The 21394-nt window shown below is 34.8% G+C and overlaps 5 protein-coding genes across 5 annotated transcripts; all 5 read left to right on the top strand.

The window, feature by feature from the left end:
* Positions 1-322: 322 nt before the first annotated feature.
* On the top strand, positions 323-4435 carry LOC126719277 (uncharacterized). The gene has a single exon (XM_050421848.1). The coding sequence runs from the start codon at positions 323-325 to the stop codon at positions 4433-4435; it is 4113 nt and encodes a 1370-aa protein (XP_050277805.1).
* Positions 4436-5913: 1478 nt separating this feature from the next.
* On the top strand, positions 5914-12014 carry LOC126717119 (L10-interacting MYB domain-containing protein-like). The gene is made up of 8 exons (XM_050418494.1): positions 5914-6075; positions 8205-8545; positions 8629-8779; positions 9543-9883; positions 9956-10106; positions 10710-11071; positions 11149-11299; positions 11677-12014. The coding sequence occupies exons 2-8, from the start codon at positions 8213-8215 to the stop codon at positions 11847-11849; spliced, it is 1662 nt and encodes a 553-aa protein (XP_050274451.1). The 5' UTR covers positions 5914-6075; positions 8205-8212; the 3' UTR covers positions 11850-12014.
* LOC126717125 (L10-interacting MYB domain-containing protein-like) lies at positions 11850-14847 on the top strand. The gene is made up of 6 exons (XM_050418510.1): positions 11850-12011; positions 12089-12221; positions 12572-12897; positions 12972-13122; positions 13590-13933; positions 14217-14847. The coding sequence occupies exons 1-4, from the start codon at positions 11919-11921 to the stop codon at positions 13104-13106; spliced, it is 687 nt and encodes a 228-aa protein (XP_050274467.1). The 5' UTR covers positions 11850-11918; the 3' UTR covers positions 13107-13122; positions 13590-13933; positions 14217-14847.
* On the top strand, positions 13571-14738 carry LOC126719276 (uncharacterized protein At2g29880-like). Its single transcript, XM_050421847.1, has 2 exons — positions 13571-13933; positions 14217-14738. The coding sequence occupies exons 1-2, from the start codon at positions 13571-13573 to the stop codon at positions 14736-14738; spliced, it is 885 nt and encodes a 294-aa protein (XP_050277804.1).
* An 881-nt stretch (positions 14848-15728) lies between the features above and the next one.
* On the top strand, positions 15729-20739 carry LOC126719274 (disease resistance protein RUN1-like). Its single transcript, XM_050421846.1, has 6 exons — positions 15729-16431; positions 17818-18919; positions 19102-19374; positions 19476-20273; positions 20390-20665; positions 20731-20739. The coding sequence occupies exons 1-6, from the start codon at positions 15938-15940 to the stop codon at positions 20737-20739; spliced, it is 2952 nt and encodes a 983-aa protein (XP_050277803.1). The 5' UTR covers positions 15729-15937.
* Positions 20740-21394: the final 655 nt, after the last annotated feature.

Here is a 21394-nt window from a genome sequence, read left to right as displayed (position 1 = left end):
CTGAAGTAATAATGGACTCTAGCTCACGTGAATATTTAAAAGATACCAACCAGCAACTAAGCAACGCACGTGTTGATCAGGATCCATCTAGGGCTTCACCATCAATTGTGAAAACACGCAGCCCTCATTGCTGGACACGAAAAAGCAGACCGGTTAACTCAGTGGGGCAATTTACAGAGCAGAAAATCTCAGGGCAAAAAAGAACAAATGTTGAAGCAGAATGTCAGTTTGAGGTACCTTCGAAACGCATTCAAGTATCGAATACTGATGAGAAATCAACTTCTTTATTGGTGGAGGCTGATAGTCAGCCCCGCCAACAACAATGAGTTGCTTAGTATGGAACTGTCGTGGGCTTGGGAACCTACGTATAGGAAGAGAGCTCGTGGAATTAATACGGGCAAAAGATCCCTCTGTAGTGTTTTTAGCCGAAACACTTACAGACGAAGCAAGGATAGAGTTCATTCAAAATAGTATCAATTTTGATCATCGATGGGTAGTTCCAAAAGTGGGGCGCAGTGGTGGTCTGGTTCTTTACTGGAGATCATCAATTAATTTGACTATAGAAGGATCAGATAAAAATTTTATTCATGCTGTTATTGACAAAGGTTTGGAAAGTGAATGGTTTTTTACAGGATTTTATGGTGAACCTGAAACAGGAAGACGGTCTGAAGCTTGGGAGAAACTTAGGAGATTGAATTCAAGTCCAGAGAGGCCATGGTTGTGTTATGGCGATTTCAATGAAATAGTTCGTCAGGATGAAAAGTTGGGAGGAGCAATTCGGTCCCATAACCAGATGCAACAGTTCAGAGATGTGATTGATGAGTGCGGTTTTATGGATTTGGGCTTTGTAGGCCCAAAATACACTTGGAGTAGACATTTCGAGAATGGTAATTCAATATGGGAAAGATTAGATAGATGTTTGGCAACTAACAGCTGGTTTTTAAGGTTTCCGGGAACAAAAGTCTATCATCTCAGATGTGACTTTTCAGACCATATCCCTCTCCATATTGTTTTTTCGGGAATTGATCCACCTTCCCGGAAAAAATTGTTTCGATTTGAAGAGATGTGGCTGTCACACACGGGATGTGAAGAGGTGGTGCAGGCTGCATGGACTAGTGTTGGTGATTTCGGGTTCGAAGGTTCTATTCTAGCAAAGGTTGAAAAATGTGGGAAAGATTTGTGTTGGTGGAATAAAAATGTCTTTGGTAGTGTGAGGAAGGATTTGGACCGATTGAAGAAAAACTTAGCAAAAGCCGAAGTTGAAGCTATGGCTAGTGGCAACAACAATCGAGTGAGGCAGTTAAAAAGGGAGATTGAGGTGCTGTTGGAGAGAGAAGCCATTATGTGGGCCCAACGATCACGAGTACTATGGGCAAGGCAAGGGGATAGAAATACCAAATATTTCCATAGTTGTGCTACAAGGAGATATAGGAAAAATCTGATTGAAGGAATTAGAGATGAGGAGGATAGGTGGAGAGACCAACCGACTGATATCGCCACAATTCTGGTAAATTATTTCCAGAATCTTTTTACCTCAACTGAGCACAATATGCCCCAACATGTATTATCATGTGTACAACCTATCATTGATGATGAGATGAATGCCGCCCTAAGCCAAGAATTTGATGAGAAAGAAGTGGAGGAAGCACTACACCAAATGGCACCACTTAAAGCTCCTGGGCCCGATGGAATGCCACCCCTTTTTTACCAGCATTTTTGGGACACAGTAAGAGAGGATGTCACCTCCTCCATCCTGGCATGGTTGAATTCAGGTACTCTACCATCCCCCCTCAACCATACGTTTATCACTCTCATACCAAAAATAAATAAGCCTGAATATGCTCATCAATTCCGCCCTATTAGTCTTTGTAATGTACTTTACAAAGTATATTCCAAAGTATTGGCCAACCGTTTGAAAAAATTATTACCATCTATTATCACTGAACACCAATCAGCTTTTACAAAAGATAGATTAATTTCTGATAATATCCTTGTTGCATTTGAGACCCTTCATAGTTTGCAAAATTTCAAGTCTACTACTCATGGTTTTATGGCTATTAAATTGGATATGAGTAAGGCTTACGATCGGGTTGATTGGAATTTCTTGGAAAAACTGATGAGACAAATGGGTTTTAATGAAAGGTGGATCCAACTGATAATGGGGTGTGTTAAAACTGTTTCATATTCGGTGTTGGTCAATGGGGAGCCTTGTGGTATGATTCAGCCTACTCGGGGGATAAGACAAGGCGATCCTCTATCACCTTTTCTTTTCTTGCTTTGTACTGAAGGCCTAAATGGGCTAATCAAGAAAGCGGAAAATAATGGAGAAATACACGGTTTTTCACTGTGTAGGAGAGGGCCCAAACTAACCCATCTGCTTTTTGCAGATGATAGTCTTCTTTTTTGCAGGGTAACCATAGAAGAATGTGAAAAGGTGTTGGAGGTCTTGAATATGTATGAGGAGGCATCGGGGCAAAAAGTCAATAAAAACAAAACTGCATTATTTTTTAGCAAATGTACTCCAAGTGATGTGAGGCATGCAATAAAGGTGGCTTTTGGTGTTCCAGAGATCATGCAATATGAGAGGTATTTGGGGCTACCTTCCTTTGTGGGTAAAAGGAAAAAAGCAAGTTTCAACTACATCAAAGAAAAAATATGGAGGAAGTTACAAGGTTGGGAAGGTAAATTGCTCTCGCAAGCAGGTAGGGAGGTGCTACTAAAATCAATCATACAAGCTATCCCCACCTACACAATGGGTTGTTTTAAATTACCCATTGGATTGTGTCATGAAATTGAAGCTCTAATTAAAAAATTTTGGTGGGGGCAACGTGGTGATCATAGAAAGATTCATTGGATCAAGTGGGAGGAAATGACAAAATCCAAATCAGTGGGTGGAATGGGCTTCCGGGATCTAACCATGTACAATGACTCCCTACTAGCAAAGCAAGCATGGCGACTTTTGCACAATAAAACTTCTCTTTTCTACAAGGTTTTCAAGGCCCGATTTTTTCCAAATACTACAATCATGGAAGCGGTTGACTCAAGAATGGGTTCGTATGCATGGAAGAGTATTATTAGAGGAAGGGATGTTATTCAAAGGGGAGTTAGGTGGAGGGTTGGAAATGGGGAGAAAATCAACATATGGCAGCAAAGATGGTTGCCAAGGAAACATCCTCCATATCTACCGATTTGCCCCATACAGGACTTTGAAAACTCCTCGGTGTCCTGCTTGATTGATCAATCCACGCGGCAATGGAGGGCAGACTTGGTGAATGGGCTATTCAATGAAGAAGATGCTGAGCTAGTTAAGTCAATTCCACTGAGCCATGTTGAAGCAGAGGACGTCCTGTTCTGGCCGTACACAAAAAATGGGGTTTATACATGCAAATCGGGCTACCATTTCCTCAAGGAAGAAGCTGAAAGGGAAGTCTCAAACCAGGTTCCACCTCTTCGAGATAAAAATATATGGAAAGCAATTTGGTCGATGCAAGTTCCGCAGAAGGTTAAAATGTTTATATGGAGGGCCTGTCGAAATGCAATGCCGACAAAACACGCGTTGATGAAACGCACTATCACTGAAGATTCCACATGTGAACGCTGCCAAACCGATGTCGAAGACCCTCTTCATGCATTATGGACCTGCACCAAGCTTGATGTCGTCTGGGTTGATCACGCAGAATGGGATTTCAGAAACTCTACTGGTTTTCTGGACTTCACAGACCTGGTTTCTTGGTTAATCACGGAAGGGAAGAACTTGGATCTTTTTGCACTCACGGCTTGGTCAGTTTGGAATCAACGGAACCGGGCTCGGATACAAGAACCTGCCACTGATCTTCAGCAGGTAGCAGTTGCTGCAAAATCCAGTTTGGAGGATTTTCACAGGTCAATACAGAGGCGGGAATCTCAGGGGCGACGGGCTACTCATACAGCCCAAAACCACTGGCGTCCTCCTCCAAGGGAAGTGGTTAAAGTAAATTTTGATGGGGCGACTTGTTCACAGGAGAAAAAGTCTGGAGTTGGAGTGGTTGTACGGGACATGAACGGTTTGGCTCTAGCTTCATGTGCGAAGAAAATACATCAGTCCGTTAAGGCAGTGGAGATAGAGGCCATGGCAGCTGCTACGGCTCTAACATTTGCAAAAGATCTTGGCTTTCAGCGCCTTATACTGGAGGGTGACTCACTGGAAGTGATACAAGCACTACTGGAAAGAACAGAGACATTAACACCTACGGGTTTACTGCTTGAGGATGTCAGAAGTTTGTCCCAAAATTTTGATTTATTGCTATATTCTCATACAAAAAGAGATGGCAATGCTGTAGCTCATAGTCTGGCCAAATATGCTCTACGCATACCAGATTTTTTAGCTTGGATGGAGGATGTTCCATCACACATTCAATCTATTGTACAAGCTGATTTGGCTCTTTTACATCAATAAAGTTTCAGCTATTTCCCCCTCAAAAAAAAAAAAAAAAAACTTCCCTAATTAAATTCAAATTTTCCATCACCTAGTTGCATTAAATTCAATTAAAAAATGTAATAAACTTTATCTAAAAACATATTGATTTACAATGATAATAAGACTATAAAAAAATATCTCATGCAAGAGATATATATGTATGAATAAAATTTGGCTACAAATTTAGTTGTAGCCTAAGGTTACAACTTCTATTTAAAAAATTAATATTGTAATATATTTCAAAAATCTAGTCGTTGAATTACACATTTTTAATGTTCTTAACACATATAAAATTTCGTGTTAATTGGATTTAATTTTCTATTCAATTTATATACTTATATTTTATGTGTGTATATATATATATATATATTTTTTTTTTGAGAATTTATTTTATATATAATTTTAGACTACAAAAATTTGAAATTTGAATATCTATTTGATAACAAGTTATTGATTTTTGATCTTCTAAAAATTTTAAAAACATAGAGGATATGAGAAGAAAATATAATCCAAATGTGAATTTATCAAAATTCACATCCAATAAAAAAAAAATATTGAGTGAAGTTGTAGACATAGACTACTACCAAGTTTGTTGCAAAATTTTTTCCAATATGTATTTTCCATTTTGTAGTATGTATTGCAAAATTTAAAAAAAAAAAAATTTATAAATCCAACTCATAAGATAATGGAAAATTTTTGAAATTCTTAAAACTTCTTCTATATATATTTTTCTTAAATGTAAATTTTGAAAATTTAATCGTTAGATTATATGTTTTTATTATTTCCCCATGCTTGAAAAATTTCAAGAAGAATAACGTTAAAATTTCAAAATTTGTATGTTAATAACATACATTATGGACCAGTAAAATTTTCAAAATTTACATTTAATAAAAAAATAAGAAGAGTCTTTTTTTTTTTTTTTTTTTGAGAGAGTTTTAATCTTTGGCGTCCGCTCCTAATGATAGCTCTTTATCCTCAGACCAAGACACCAATCGATTTTTGGTGTAGACGGAGATTGAACCCAAGATCTTTTATACAAACCATCAGAGACTTTACCAGTTGAACTAACTGAATAGTTTTTTTTTTTTTTTTTTTTTTTTTTTTGAGAAAGAGGTAAGTAAATTTATTGAACTAAATCAGATCGGAATATAGCATCCAAATCATTGGGTAGCTCTTCTACCCGTACAAGTTTTTCTATGAACCAGTTTGGGAAAAAAACCTTTGTCCTAAGATGATTATTATGGATCAATTAAATTTTCAAAATTTACATTTAATAAAAAATAAAAATAAAAAGTAAAGAAGAGTCCGAAGCGTTTTTCTATGAACCAGTTTGGGAAAAAAATCTTGGTCCCAAGATGATTATTATGGACCACTATCACACACTTTAGCAAAAAAAAAAAAAAAATGGACCACTATCACACACATGACACATCCTTTCCTAGAGTACCGATATATCATTGAACAGGTGCAGGATATAGCTATCCAGAGAGAGGAGTATGTCTGTCAAAACATCCAAACAGCCACCACAGTGTTCTTCGTAAATCCATTCTCGCAAGTCACACCTCGAAGTTTCTCTTCTTCTTCTCTCTCTCTCTGCGATTTCTCTCCACAAATCAAAGGTACGAAACCCTAATCTCTAACTATTTCTCTATATCAGAACGCACACGCACACGCACACGCACACGCACACATACGTTACATAATAAAAGAATGGAATTAGCTTATTTTCTGTTGGTTACTGAGAAAGAGTAGGAAATGGAAAAAAAAAGAAAAAAAAAAAAGAAAAAGAAAAAAAACCCTTTGAATCTGAAATTTTTTATTTCATCTTTGTTATACTATTCGTCTAGTTCAATTTTAACTTTGCTATCGTTCCTGTTCTCTAATTAGCTTCACTTATTCTGGCTTTATTTATTTATTTTTTTTAGAATCGGAATTCGAAAATTTAAATCTAGCAGTAGATAAACGAAATACTAATAGTGCACGAATTTTGTTAATGGAATCTCTAATGTTGGAATTGTAGCTTGGATTAGTATATTCTGGGTGTATTTGCTTCATGTGATCAGCTAATTAGAGTTGTAGTGTTGTGATTTTTTACATGCTAGAGAGGGTTAGTGCTAGAATTTTAGTTAATCTCTTTATTTGATTGAACTAATTAGGATTTTAAGTTGTAATTGGAAGTAATCTTGCAATTTTGGATTGGTACGTTTTTGGTGTATTCGCTTATTTGATAGACTAATTGGAGTTGTAAATTGTAGTCTTATAATGTAGGGTGAATTCCATTAACCCACCCTAAGGTTTGGTTCATCATTCCTCATTGCTTAATGTGGTGTCTTTGGAGGGAGAGAAATAGTAGATGTTTTGAAGATATTGAGAGATCTATTCCGGACCTCAAACTTCTCTTTTTTAGAACTTTAAGGGATTGGTTGTTTGCTTTGCAAAGACAATCATTCCCTTCTTTTATTGATTTCCTAGACTCTTGCAATTTTTGTATTTGATTTCTTTTCCCTTGTTCACTCCCTGTGTACTAGGGTGTTCCTTTTCTTTATCAATATAATCTTATTACTTATCAAAAAAATATTTCAAAATTGACCAATTTGGTCCCTAAGAGAGAAGAGAAAAATGACTAATGAACCTAACAATGTTTATTGTTTACGCACCAAATTGGTTAGTTTTGAAATGTCTTGGACCCGGTTAACATTTACTCAAACCTCAGGGTAAGTTAATGAAATTTACCCTATAATATATTTGAAATTGATATTTGAAACCAAATGTTAGAGAGGGTTTAGTGTTTTGAATATTAGCTTGGATTAGTGTGTTTTTAGTGTATTTTCTTCATTTAATCAACTAAGTAGTATTTAAATTGCGAAAACACTAAAGCTACTGCTAAATTTACTATAAAGGCTTGCAAATGGACACGATAATGAATGTGTTTAGTGCCACAACAACATAATAAATGAATTTATGAACTTTTGTGTGTGTGTGTGTTTAAAAGGTGACATATCCATTTGTAAGACTTATGTTGTAAAATTTGTAGCATCACTCATTTAAAATGTACTCTTGATTTTTGAAAGAGTTAAGCATGTTGAAATAGTGTGCAGACCTTTGGCATACTTGGTTTGGAATTTTGGTTAACTCATCCTTTTGTGTACCACATATAATTGAATATTTTCCCCCTCTTTCATTTTCTATCGGTTTTCTCGAGAATTAAACAAGGTGTTAGTATGTATAATTTGAGCTGGAATTTTACGGTAGTATCTCTTTATTATCTTCATTTTGATAGTTGATTTGGGTTTGAATTTTTATTTTGCAATTATAGAGTTCCTAAAATATTTTACATTCATTTTTAAATGAGTAGATTAGATTCTATGATGTAAATTTTAAGAAAATATTGACTATCACCATTTTGGTATCTATTTAAATTATTGATGATGTGTCATAAGCAATTCACTCAATTCAGAACAAATAGGTAAGATTTTAGGAATTCCATGATGAAGTTAGCCTAAGAACTCTGGAGGATCCTAAACATTGGTATAATCAGTGTGTTAGCTTCAATGATCACTAGTTTGAGTTTGAATTGTTAAACGAATTGAAACAGGTGTGCAATCTTATTTATGGGTTTCAGATATTTCTGGTGAATTTGAATTTTCCACCTCTACAGCTAAGGACTAGGTTGACTTATTGTTTATGCATTGGAAGCATAGCATGTAAAAGGACTCTTATCACTAGAATGATAGTCTCAATGTTGTAGGGGAAGAAATGGGCATCCAAATGCCTGCATGTAGTGATCGGACAAGGACAAACTGGACACCAGCGATGGAGTGCTATTTTATTGATCTTTTATTAGATCAGGTGCATAGGGGGAATAGGATGGGCCATACATTCAACAAACAAGCTTGGACTGATATGCTGACCATGTTCAATGCCTATTTTGGATCTCCATATGATGAAAAGGTCTTGAAAAGTCATTACACTAATTTGTGGACTCAATTCAATGATGTAAAGAGTCTACTTGATCAGAATGGATTTTCATGGGATGATACTAAACAAATGGTGGTCGCCAGTCATCATGTTTGGGATGCTTACATCAAGGTGCATTAGTTTTGTTAATGTTTTGATTTGATCTACACCTTTGGTGTCATAGTGAGTGGTGACTTGACATTATATACATGCAGGCTCACCCAGAGGCACAGTTTTATAGAAACAAAGCCTTGATGAACTTCAATGATTTGTGCTTGATATATGCACATACAACAGCAGATGGAAGATACAGCCTATCAAGTCGTGATATAGACTTTGATGATGACATTCAAGGAGTGAATACTGGTGTGTTTTTATATCCTGACATGGATCAGCAGAAATGATGCATATGCCATTGGCATTGGAATGTATGCTATTGGGTTTTTTTGCTTAAATTACCATTTTTCATTGTGATTGATTTGGTTATACTATCTAATTCTTTATTATTTATTATTACTACTATTTTATTCTAGAGAGTATGCATAAAACAAGAAAGGGCCATAAGCAACAACCCCCTCCCCCTTTTTCTCTTGAGTCTATCCAGAGATAGATTGGACTCTATGCCCCTTAGAATTTAATAAATTTTGAAGTAATAATGGCCTTTTACCATCTTTGAAATTTGTACACTGCAATCTCTCTTTTAGCCAATCTTTGGGCATTCAACCATGGTATGCTTTCCACAAGAATCAGAATTGTGGTTACTGCTGATTCTGAACTTAGCCAATTATGACCTAAGTAGTACCTAATTATAAGACTTGTAGTTGCTGTTGTTTTGCAAACCGGTCTGTATTATGGGAGAAACAAGCACCTTTATTCCCATCCATGGAAAAGAGAAAAAAATGTTGCAGAGAAATGAGCACATTGTTCTTGGCTTTGTGTGAACACTTGACTGAACTGGTCCTGATGGTTTATTTTTTTGGATTTTGCATATCTTACTTTATTTGATAGCTAGGAATTGGGTGCAGCAAGATTGATTGAAATTACATATGTTCTATGTTAGCTTACAGTAATGAGTATTTCAAGAAGAATAATCTATTTTTGATGAATAAATACTACTTTTACTGATTAGGTGTTGCAATGAATAGCCTTGTACTGGCAAGTAAAGAGCATTCAAAAATAGATTGGACACCAGCCATGGACCGATATTTTGTCAAGCTTTTGCTGGACCAACTTAAAAAAGGCAATAAGATCTGTAATACATTCAAGAAACAAGCATGGAATGATATGCTCTCCTCGTTCAATGGAAAATTTGGCTCTAAATATGGAAAGAGTTTCTTAAAACACCGTTTTAAGAAATTATTGAAATATTATATTGATGTGAAGAGTCTACTTGAGGTGAAGGGATTTTCTTGGGATGAAATTCAACAAAAGATATCAGCAGATGATTATCTATGGGATAATTACATCAAGGTACACTATCATATATATTTGGTTATTGGTATTCATTTTTACTGTATTTCATTCGTACAATTGCTGATGTAGGCACACCCAGATGCGCATTTGTATCGTAGGAAGACCTTGCTAAACTATTGCGATTTGAAATTGATATTTGGAAATGCAGTAAGCAATGGACATTGCAGTCATTTATTGCAAGGGAGAAACTTTGAAGATGATATCATACAGATCAAGACAGGTGAGGTTCATTTCTTGTATTAAAAGGAGGACCTTTAGACGGAACCTGTATTCTTGAGGATACTCCTCTCCAATTTATTAGTATAATTCAGTTTACCTATCAAAATAAAAAATCTGGTTTCGTTTTTATACATGCCACTTGGGATTTATTGATAATCACAATTAAGACTTTGGTTAATATTCGGGTGTCCAGTAGGTCTTTAAGCTTCACAAAATGGAATTTGATCAGATATGTTTAATTGGAGAGATTTGTATACTGTATAACAGTTATTATTTTCTCATGTTTGCAATCCTTAAATGGAAATTTGATTTATAGGTTCTAGTTTTTTCATTATGTGCTTGTAGGGATGCCCAGTTCATTTAAGATCCATGAGATTTTAATTCATTTTAATAATTTCTTTAAATTTTCTCTTAGGGTTAGGACAGATTTACGGGGCTGTGGATATTGTCTGTACCCCATCTTATTGCTATCCAATGATGTTAAAGTATATGAATTACTGTTTGTCAATTAATGGCAAGTATAATGTTCTTCTAGCTTAATTTATGTTTAAAAGTCTGAAACGTTTTGATGAATGAGAAGTTGTCTATTATCCTCATAAATCAGTCAGTTTTACCTATCCTGTAGCTGAAGAAAAGGAGGGCCATACCTCTTCTGATAGTGAATGTCGGAGAACAAATTGGACATCAACAATGGATCGTTTCCTTATTGAATTGTTACAAGACCAGGTGCTTAGAGGGAATAAAATTGGTCATGGATTTGTGGCTGAGGCATGGATCGAAATGCTTAGACTGTTCAATGCAAAATTTGGATCTCACCATGACAAAGATGGTCTGAGGAATAGATACAAACATTTAAGGGGACAGTATAATGATATAAAGGTTCTTCTTGATCACAGTGGGTTTTCTTGGGATGAAACAGGAGAAATGGTAACTGCTGAGGACTATGTCTGGGATTCTTATACCAAGGTGAATTTTATTTACTCATTCTTGTATCCTTTAGATATTTGTAGTTTTATTATGTGGCTTATGTATAAAATATGCAGGTGCATCCTGATGCTCAGTCATATAGAAATAAATCTGTTCCCAGCTATCACAAATTATGTGTTATATATGGTGAAGAAGTTTGTAATGGAAGATACAGCATTTCAACGTGCAATGCAGATCTTGACAGTGAAGAACCAGATTTGAGAATTGGTAGGTTTCTTGTTTCAGCAGCGAGAGCTTCCCAAATAATTTAAGGAAGTTATTATCTGCTTATTTATTGTCTTATTTTCTTTGTTGTGTTCTTAACCTACTATATCAGTCTTCCTTCAGTTGCATTATTTCCTTTTCTTTCATTGCTATCCTAATTCTGATGTACCAGAACCCATGCAGTTATCATTCTAAATATTTCTACATGGTTGTTGACTGGGGTTGACAATGCTGATCTATCTAACTTTGGCTAAAACGAGAGTGTTACCCCTGCATTTAATTAAAAAAAAAAAAAAGTATAAGTTGTCTCATTGGACTTATCATCTTTGAAATACATATTTCTTATTGCATGAATTAACAAAATCTTTGGTTTGTAATAGGGGAGGATATCCAATGCTATGCAAACAGTGGTTGTTCAACAACAGATTGGACACCTTCAATGGACCGTTATCTCATAGATGTAATGCTAGAGGAAGTGCATAAGGGGAAGAAGATTGATTTCACTTTCAACAATCAAGCATGGATAGATATGTTTATGTTGTTCAGGGAATGATTCTCATTACAACATGACAAAGATTTTCTGAAAAGTCGTTATAGAAGTTTGGAAAAGCAGTACTTTGATATGAAAAATCTTCTTGAACAGAGACAATTTTCATGGGATGAAACACAGCAAATGGTCACAGCTTTTGATGATGTTTGGGATGCATATGTGAAGGTGCCTTGTCAACTTATTTTAGTCTTAAATGTCAGTTCGAGTATACATAGCTATTGGCTAAAACTTTGTTTATGTAGGAACACCCAGATGCAAAACCATACCGAATCATGCCGATGCCAAATTATAATGACTTGTGCTTGATTTATAGAAATCCAGCTTCTGATGAACGGTGTAATGAAGCGCGTCAAGATCTAGGATGTAACGGTTTTGGTGAGATTTTGGTTCAACAAGCTTATAAGCAATCTCAGCATTTGCCTGTGTTTTCCCTATTTAAGTATTTGGTCTTTAGTCAATGAGCAATTAGATATATGTGTTCAATGTGTCTGGATATATATACCTGTGCTATTTCATATTGCATTGATTGCAATAGCATTTTGTCAAGATATGTTTAAATGCTTTCTTGAACCAAGGGAAAAAAACAGAAAGAGAACAAGTCCCTACTCCCTCTTTAATATGAAACATAGTGATCATTGAAGTCAAAAGAAGAATCTTTTTTTTTTTTTAATGAGCAAATAAAGATTACCTTTCCCCATATTTACGTTATTTATAATTCTCTGAAGGTGCCAGACTTAACAATAGCTATCACCAAAGAACTGATTGGACACCATCGATGGACCGATATTTTATTGATCTAATGTTAGAGCAAGTTCGCAATGGAAGTATGGTTGATAAAAAATTCAACAAGCTAGCCTGGAGTGATATGATTGCAAAGTTTAGTGCAGAATTTGGGTCTCAGCATGACAAAGATGTCCTAAAAAGTCATTTTGTGAACTTGAGGAAGCGGTTCAATGATATGAAAACTCTACTTGATCAGAGTGGTTTTTCTTGGAATGAAATGCAACAGATTATACGTGCTGAAGATGATGTCTGGGATGCTTATGTTAAGGTGATATTTTCTTCTGAATTTCCATTACATAAATATTCTTTTTGGTCCCAACAACTTATAGATAATTTCTATAGGTACATCCTGATGCAAGAACATACCGCAATAGAACTCTCCCAAATGTCAACGATTTGTTTTTGATATATGGAAATGACAACACTGAGCAAAGGCAAAATTACTCTGGTCACTCTATGGATGCTGAGGACTATTAGCTGGGAGTAAATATTGGTCTCTCTCTCTCTCTCTCTCTCTCTCTCTTATTGCAATATTACCTTTAGGTAGACAAGATTGGTACAATCAGTTAAGGACTTCTCAGAAAATGTTTGAATTACAGGTGTGATATTAGGGGAGGACCATCTGAAAACTGCACTAGCATGTTTAATTTACAGGTGCAATAGTTGTCCATTTGCTAGAATAATTACTATAAATAAATTGTCAACTTTGTTGTTGTAATTAATTTGTCACTATCCATGCAAAAAGGAAGTTTTAATTTGATGCTAATACATCTACTTGACTCAGTTTTCCTGAAAGTTTGATACAAAAGAACTGAAATTTGTCCATTTCAAGTAATGTTTGAAGCTATTAAATTTTGTCAAACAGTATGAAACAACATTATTATTACTTTTTTTTTTTTTTTTTTTGTACTGTATGGCTCCAGAATAAATCCTCTCATGTAATGACAGTTATTTTTAAAGTTGTAGGTGAAGAGAATTACCAGTCCCCTGCTAATAATGATTCTCTGAGGATAAATTGGACAAGGGAAATGGACCGTTATTTTATTGACCTTATGTTAGAACAGTTGCACAGAGGGAATAAGATTGGTCGTACGTACGATGCTCAAGCTTGGACCTGGATGAATGCAACATTTAGTAAAAAATTTGGATTCCTTTGTGATAAAGATGTACTAGAAGATCGGTATTGGAGTTTGAGGAAAGAGTATACGGACATCACAGATACCCTGAATCATAATGGCTTTGCTTGGGATGGAATTCACCAAACAATGACAGCTGATGATGATGTTTGGGAAGCTTATATCAAGGTGCTATTTTTTCTTATTTGTAATCTTGCTAGGATAAAGTGTTATCTCCTTTTGTTTCCTTTGGTTATCACTAAAGAGCACTGAGCATGCCACAGTATGGTAAACATGTGTGCGTGCACACATATTCTTTCTTTCTCTCCCCCTTGATGAAATGATTAACAGTATTCATGAAGTAAACTATATGTTGGTGCATAATGTAGGGTGCAGAACATAATCTTATTGATAGTTGAACATTGAACTCTATAATTTTGATCAGCTTTTATTTAAAAATGGCATTTTGCAGGATCATCCAGATGCAGTTACATACAGATATAAGATCTTGGATGATTATTGTGATTTGTGCTTGATTTATGGTAATGAAAGTCAGCATAGTAGATCAAGTTATTTCGATGTAAAAATGGAGATCAACACCAACACCCTGGGGATGGGGATTGACGATATAATTGGAGATACACAATCTCCAATTATGGAGTTAGAAATATCTCATCTGAGAAGAAAGCGAAAATCTGCTTCTTCATCAACCTCAGGATGTATCCAAAAAGTTCGGAGAACCATCAAGAAAGAGACACAAGAGGCAGTTGAGGGGAAGCCATGTGTAGTAAAAACATATTTGGGTACTGAGGAAGACAAAGACTACAGCTCAATAGAATGTATAGTTGCAGCACTTCAAACCGTTCCTGACATGGATGATGAGATCTTCTTGGAGGCTTGTGAACTTTTAGAAGATGAGAGAAAGGCCAAGATGTTCGTGGCCATGGATGTCACAGCACGGAGGAAGTGGTTATTGAAAAAGCTTAGACGGTAGCATCTATTTTTCTTGTTAATGTCAGATATAATTTTGGTACTTTTTTATTGGGGAGTTTTTCCAATGTAAATCAGATCCTATATTAATGTAAAGGCATTTTTCAATGCAATTTCCTGTTTGATTTCCTTATTGAAATTGGGAAAAAAAAGGGAATTGAATTTGTTTTTGCTGGGAGGTCCTGCGCATGTTGTAGCTGGATTTATGGTTGATTGCCTTGAAAGTTGATGAAAAATACATTCTCAATTGATATTTTTCCCAAAACAAAAATAGATTGAAGCTTTAACATGTGTTGCGCGTTTATATCTTTTAATGCTTATATGACAGTAAATGGACTTATTTGTGTCCATGTTTTAGGGCATAACATTTTATCTACAAGTGAAAAGGATTTTTAGCTATTTAGCTAGCATATTGATATACAATAAATCTATATGCACTATATCTTTTAGTGGACTTTTCATACATCCCCTTTCCCCGTTTGAGTGTGAGATTTTTGATAAAAAATTATTGTGGTGAGTGGATTCTACTTTCTTCACTTTTTCATTTTTCTCCTCTCCTAATAACCAAACAAAGGAAAGTTTAATATTTCCCTTCCCTTCTTTCTTCTTTACACCATCAGTGTCATGGAAAAAGAGGGGAATCTGTAGGAAAATGAGAAACTTCACTTTTTATAAAGAAATCTTACCTGACATGGTGCTAGACTAAAGATAGCTACTTTTCCAGAAAGTCATAAACGTGTGGACCTCTCTTTCAACTTTGTTGGATTGCATGGAAGAGGGATATCTACTTTTATTAACATTTCCCTTTGTTTATTACATCTCACTTTCGAATGACTAATAAGATAGGAAATTACCATTTTGTTTGACCACAATTACCGGTATGGTGCTTAGAAAGTTCCAAAATTTATTTTAGGTTTCACATGGAAACTTGCATGATATTGCAATAAAAAAAGCATCTATGGTTGTTGGAAAGTTCAAAGAGTTACTGGTCACACCAAAAGCAATGTAAAAAGCATCAATATGGCACTTTAAAGTTCAAAGAGTTGCTGGACACACAGAAAGCAAGCCACCTTTAAAGGCTCCTCTTGCTTGCATTCACTCCTTCCTAATTTGTCATTCACTTTCCTGAGTTATATTGCAATCCTTTCACAGTTTTCTTTCTCCTCATTTCAGATCTTTACAACTGTTTGCTCATAAATCTCGATGGCTCTTGTGACCTGCAAAGGAGCCTCATCTTCTTCTTTCACCCACCAACTCAAGAAGTTTGATGTCTTCTTGAGTTTTAGAGGTGAAGATACCCGTTTTGGTTTTATAAGCCATTTGTATGACGCTTTGCGTTTGAGGGGTATTCACACTTTCATTGATGATAAGCTTCCAAGGGGAGAAGAAATTTCTATAGAGCTTCTCCAAACCATTGAGAACTCAATGATGTCAATAATTGTATTTTCTGAAAACTATGCATCTTCCACTTGGTGTTTGGATGAGCTTGCCAAGATTGTTGAGTGCAAAAAGAATGACCAGTTGGTGCGACCGGTTTTTTACAAGGTGGATCCATCAGAAATTCGTAACCAAAATGAAAAGTTCGGGGAAGCCCTAGCTAAACATGAAAGAAAACTTAAGGATAGCAAGAAAGTAGAAAGATGGAGAAAAGCTCTCCATGAAGCCGCTAATATATCTGGTTGGCATTACAAGCATAGGTATGTATTTAATGACAACTATTGTACTTTTTATAATTGTCAATGGTCTGATCATTAATTTTATTGTTAAACAACAATTACCACTAATTTATCAATGTTAGTCTTTTGGCCAAATTATGTATGTATTTTTTTTTTCTTCATATCTATGACTGTAGAGGTTAATTAGCTAGCAATATTGAAATAGAAGGATTAAAAAAAAAAAAAAAAGTTACTAATTAAATTGGAGTGTCACAACAAATCATAGATGGTTAGTTGTTATTGGTTCAAATTTGAATCTAACACTAAGATTACTTTTTTTCCATAACAATAACAACCAGTAATAACCTGCCACTTAGGATTTGTTGTAAAAATGTTATGGACATAGCATCTTATATATATATATATATATATATATAAGATGCTATGTCCACAACATTTTTACAATATTTTCAAAACAAATTATAGGTGGTTAGTTATTACTGGTTTAAATTTGAACCTAACACTAAGATTACTTTTTTGCCCCAACAATAACAACTAGTAACAACCTGCCACTTATGATTTGTTGTAAAAATGTTATAAAAATGTTTTGAACATATCATTTCTATATATATATATATATATATATATAGGAGTTTCCTTCTCCCACATATTATTTATTTAAAAATTTTCCCAAAAATATCCTTAATGATTTAGTTCTAGTATTTTTTTTTTTTTTTGAGAAACATTTAGTTCTAGTATTAAAACTGAGCTTTTCCATGCAACTTCATTCTAGACATATTAGTAGTACGCAGAATTGCACTGAATCAAGGGTTGAACCGTCAAAATGGTAAACCATATGAAAATCCGGATTGTACTGACAGAAACTTTAGCTTTAGTTTCACAACTAAAAAAATGTTTCACAACCAAAAAAAAAAAAAAAACCTGATTAAATCATGAAAATTTGACTTTAAAAAAAAACAAAACACATTGGCTTTACTCAAACGGTTTTGTTTTTAATGTTAAGTCATTTTGATCAAATAACCATACTTTCCTTCAATTTTACACTTTTATTTATTGTCTTTTAAGTCTTTAACTTTCAAACTTGAAATAAGTAGGCAAATGATCAATTCAAGTATCTTATTATTTAGTCTTTTTTTTTTTTTTTTTAATATAAACACATATAAATTCTATATATAAATAAATTTTCTAAACAATAATATCCTATTAATTTCAAATTATGTTATGCCTGCATATTTATGTTTAAATTGAATGTCATATATATGGGAATTAATACAAGCCACTTACTTTAATTGTCAATATTTAAAATTTTTATGCACAAGCGGAGCATCTTAAATTTAGTTGATCTTCACATTTCTATTTTCTAGTCTAACTCATTATATATATTTTTTAATGTTATGCGAATGACAGTTGCAACGAGTTCAAATTTATCCAAGGAATTGTTGAAGAGATTTCAAATTCTAAATTTAATAGAACACCATTATTTGTCACACGATACCCAGTTGGAATAGATTATCGTGTAAAGACCATACTTTCAGATATTAAGTCAAATGATGGTCATATAATAGGTATCTATGGCCCTGGTGGAATTGGGAAGACAACAATCGCAAAAGCTATTTTTAATAGAATTTGTGATGAATTTGATGGATTTTGTTATCTAGAAAATTTAAGAGAAAGATCGGGGACAAATGCTGGTGTAATCGAACTACAAGAGACACTTCTTTTTGAGATCTTAAGGAATACAAATTTAAAGGTGGGTAACAAATCGAGAGGAATCAATATGATAAAGGAAAGACTTTCATTTATGAGGATCCTTTTAGCTCTTGATGATGTGGATAAACGGATCCAAATAGAAAATTTGCTTGGAAGATGTGATTGGTTTGCTTCTGGAAGCAAAATCATTATAACAACAAGAGACAAACACTTGGCAGCTACTCTTGGAAATTGTCGTTCAACCTACTCGGTTAAGGAATTAGATCAAGATGAAGCTCTCGAACTTTTTAGTATGCACGCCTTCCAAAGCAACAAACCCAAAGATGATTATTTGAAACTTGCAGACAGAGTTATACAATATGCCAAGGGATTGCCGTTGGCTCTAGTAATAATTGGTGCTGATTTGTATGGAAGAACTAAACCTGAATGGAGAAGTGCAGTAGATAAGTATGAAAGAATTCCTAATGAAGAAATTCAAAAAATTCTCGAAATAAGCTATGGAGGATTGGATGAAATTGAAAAAGATATTTTCCTTGATATCGCATGCTTCTTTAAGGGATATTTTAAGGAGTATGTCATGGATATATTGAATGCTTGCGATTTACATCCAATTTGTGGAATTCAAAAACTTTTCGATAAGTGCCTAATAACTGTTGATCACTATGATAGATTGTTGATGCATGACTTGCTCCAACAAATGGGTAGGGACATTATTCGACGGGAATCGCCACAAATGCCCGGAGAGCGTAGTAGGCTATGGTGTTATGAGGATGTTTATAAAGTACTAACACAAAATACGGTATGCATTATCTTGGTTCATTTTCTACCTTTTTTTCAAATGGCAAATGTAGTGATTATTTTTCATTTAAATGTTGAAGAAAATTTAAGTTTATTAGTTTAGTTCTTGTTTAAATTAATCGTCATTACACTTTAGTGAATTTTATTGTATAGTGTGATTGACTTGATGCTTTGTCTAATTAGGGATCAGAAAAAATTCGAGGCATAAGGATATGCTCACCTGAATCATCAAAGATGAAATTAGAACCTAAATGTCTTGAAAAGATGAAAAATCTCAAGTTCCTCATAGTTAGTAATGTAGATATTTGTAGAGGTCTCAAATATCTTCCTAACGAATTAAGGGTTCTTGATTGGTCCGGATTTCCTTTATCTTCCTTACCACCTAATTTTGATCCTCAAAATCTCATTGCACTGAACATGCCAGAAAGTCGAGTTACATTGGACAAGCTTTTCAAGGTATAATCATTTTTATTTATTTATAATTATTATTACTTTATTAAACTATATTTTAATAACGTTTGTTGGAGTTAAAAATTTTGATTTTCTTTTTTCTACAGAGGATACAATGCAAAAACTTGACATATATGAATTTCAATTCCAATCAATACATTAGGGAATTACCCGACTTATTGAGTGCCACCCCAAATGTAAAGAAATTGGATCTCCAAAGGTGTAAAAAATTAGTCAAGATTCATGACTCTGTTGGATATCTTGATAAGCTTGAAAGCTGGGACCTCTGGAACTGCAGTGAACTTCAAATTCTTCCAAGTTGTATCGTGATGAAATCTCTTAAATATTTACGTCTTTTTAATTGCAAAAGGGTTAAGAGGTTCCCTGATATTCCACAAGAAATGGAAAATTTAAAGCTTCTAAGTCTGGGACACACTGCTATTAGAGAGCTTCCTCCATCAATTGGGAATCTCACTGGACTTGAGCGATTAGATATAGGTTCCACTTTCTATTTGTGTCATCTTCCAAGTAGTATTTATAAATTGCAACAACTTCGCACACTCCACCTTTATGGTAATGTCAAATTTCCAAAGGACGTGGGGATTGGTAGACAAGCAGCAGCGTGCAATTCTTACAGTGGATTTTCAAAATATTGTTTTCCAAAGTTGAATTTTCTAAAAAAGTTGACTTCTTGCTTCACCCACTCAGAGAAATGTTTATTATCAGGGAGTAAAGATTTGAACTTCAGAGAAAGCATTATCAGATTCAATAGATTAAATTGGCTTCTAATTAAGAATTCCAAGTTCCTTAAGAAAATTCCAAAGCTTCCAGAAAGTATAAGACAAGTAGATGCAACAAACTGCATCTCGTTGAATTCAGAATCATTAAGAAAATTAATCCTTCAGGTACCCATCTCTCTCTCTCTCTTAAAGTAATAATAGAAACAATTTTGGTTACCTTTGCAAATACATTTACTAGATTTGCTAAACTTCAATTTCTTAAAATTCCTAATTTCATGCAGTTTGGAAGAAATTTAGGGCTTTCACCAAATATGAAATGTTCAGGTGTGAAACACAGAGTATTAATGGATTCGCATTCACATCGCAATTTATCAAATCAGATTGATTGCTCTTCCCGGGTCTCCCTCTCTAAGCTCAACGCAATTCAAGATGAGTCCTTTCCCACTCTAGATACGTATCTGGTTGATTATGGAGAGACATATAATATTACAGTACCAGGAAAGAAGATTCCGAATTGGATCAATCATCAAAGCATTGAAAGTTCCATATCATTCTGGGTTGGTCCTGAGTTTCCATCAATTGCTGTCTGTGTTGCTTTTCATCTAATTCCGTTGAAGGACAGTTACGCTAATAATGATAAGTACGGTTCTATTCGTGATGATATAATCGATTGTTATTTCGATATCCACATTTCTACCGATAGTCGTAAGCGACGTCACATGGTTGGGTGGCGTTTATATGAATTGAAGTGTGATCATCTGTGGTTTCACGGTGAACCTCATAGCCGATTACAGAGGAGTTTCGGAGACTTGATGCAAGGTGATCGGAATCATGTTGAGATTTCATGTAAAATCGCTCACTGGGTAAGTACAAACGGAAAATACGCTCCTGTGATTGCAAGGATGGGAGTACATGTGGAATGCGTATGTCCTCCTCAGAATTCCGTTATCATCCAACACAATTCTCAAAATGTTGCTGACGACACAGAGCTGCTCGCACCTTTACTATCTCCAAATGGTTCACATATGGACTCAGACGCGGGAGACCTTTCGAGCTCCTCTAGTCCCTGAAGACATCTGATTCAAGGCGTTCAGTGGGTATAGCAAATGGTAATGGGTTTGATTTGGGTTCTTCTTCAATAGCCAATCCCTTTATAAAAAGATGACTCCATTTTCAATCTGTATCCACCGTCAAAGAAACCGAGTTCGATGCGAAGAAATATGCCCAGGTATTATTTTTACATTGAAACTATTTTCCACTAGAAGACTTAATTCAAAACAATGCAC

Source organism: Quercus robur, chromosome 3, assembly GCF_932294415.1.
Source record: "Quercus robur chromosome 3, dhQueRobu3.1, whole genome shotgun sequence".
Lineage (NCBI taxonomy): Eukaryota > Viridiplantae > Streptophyta > Magnoliopsida > Fagales > Fagaceae > Quercus > Quercus robur.
This window is presented reverse-complemented; position numbering and strand designations above follow the sequence as displayed.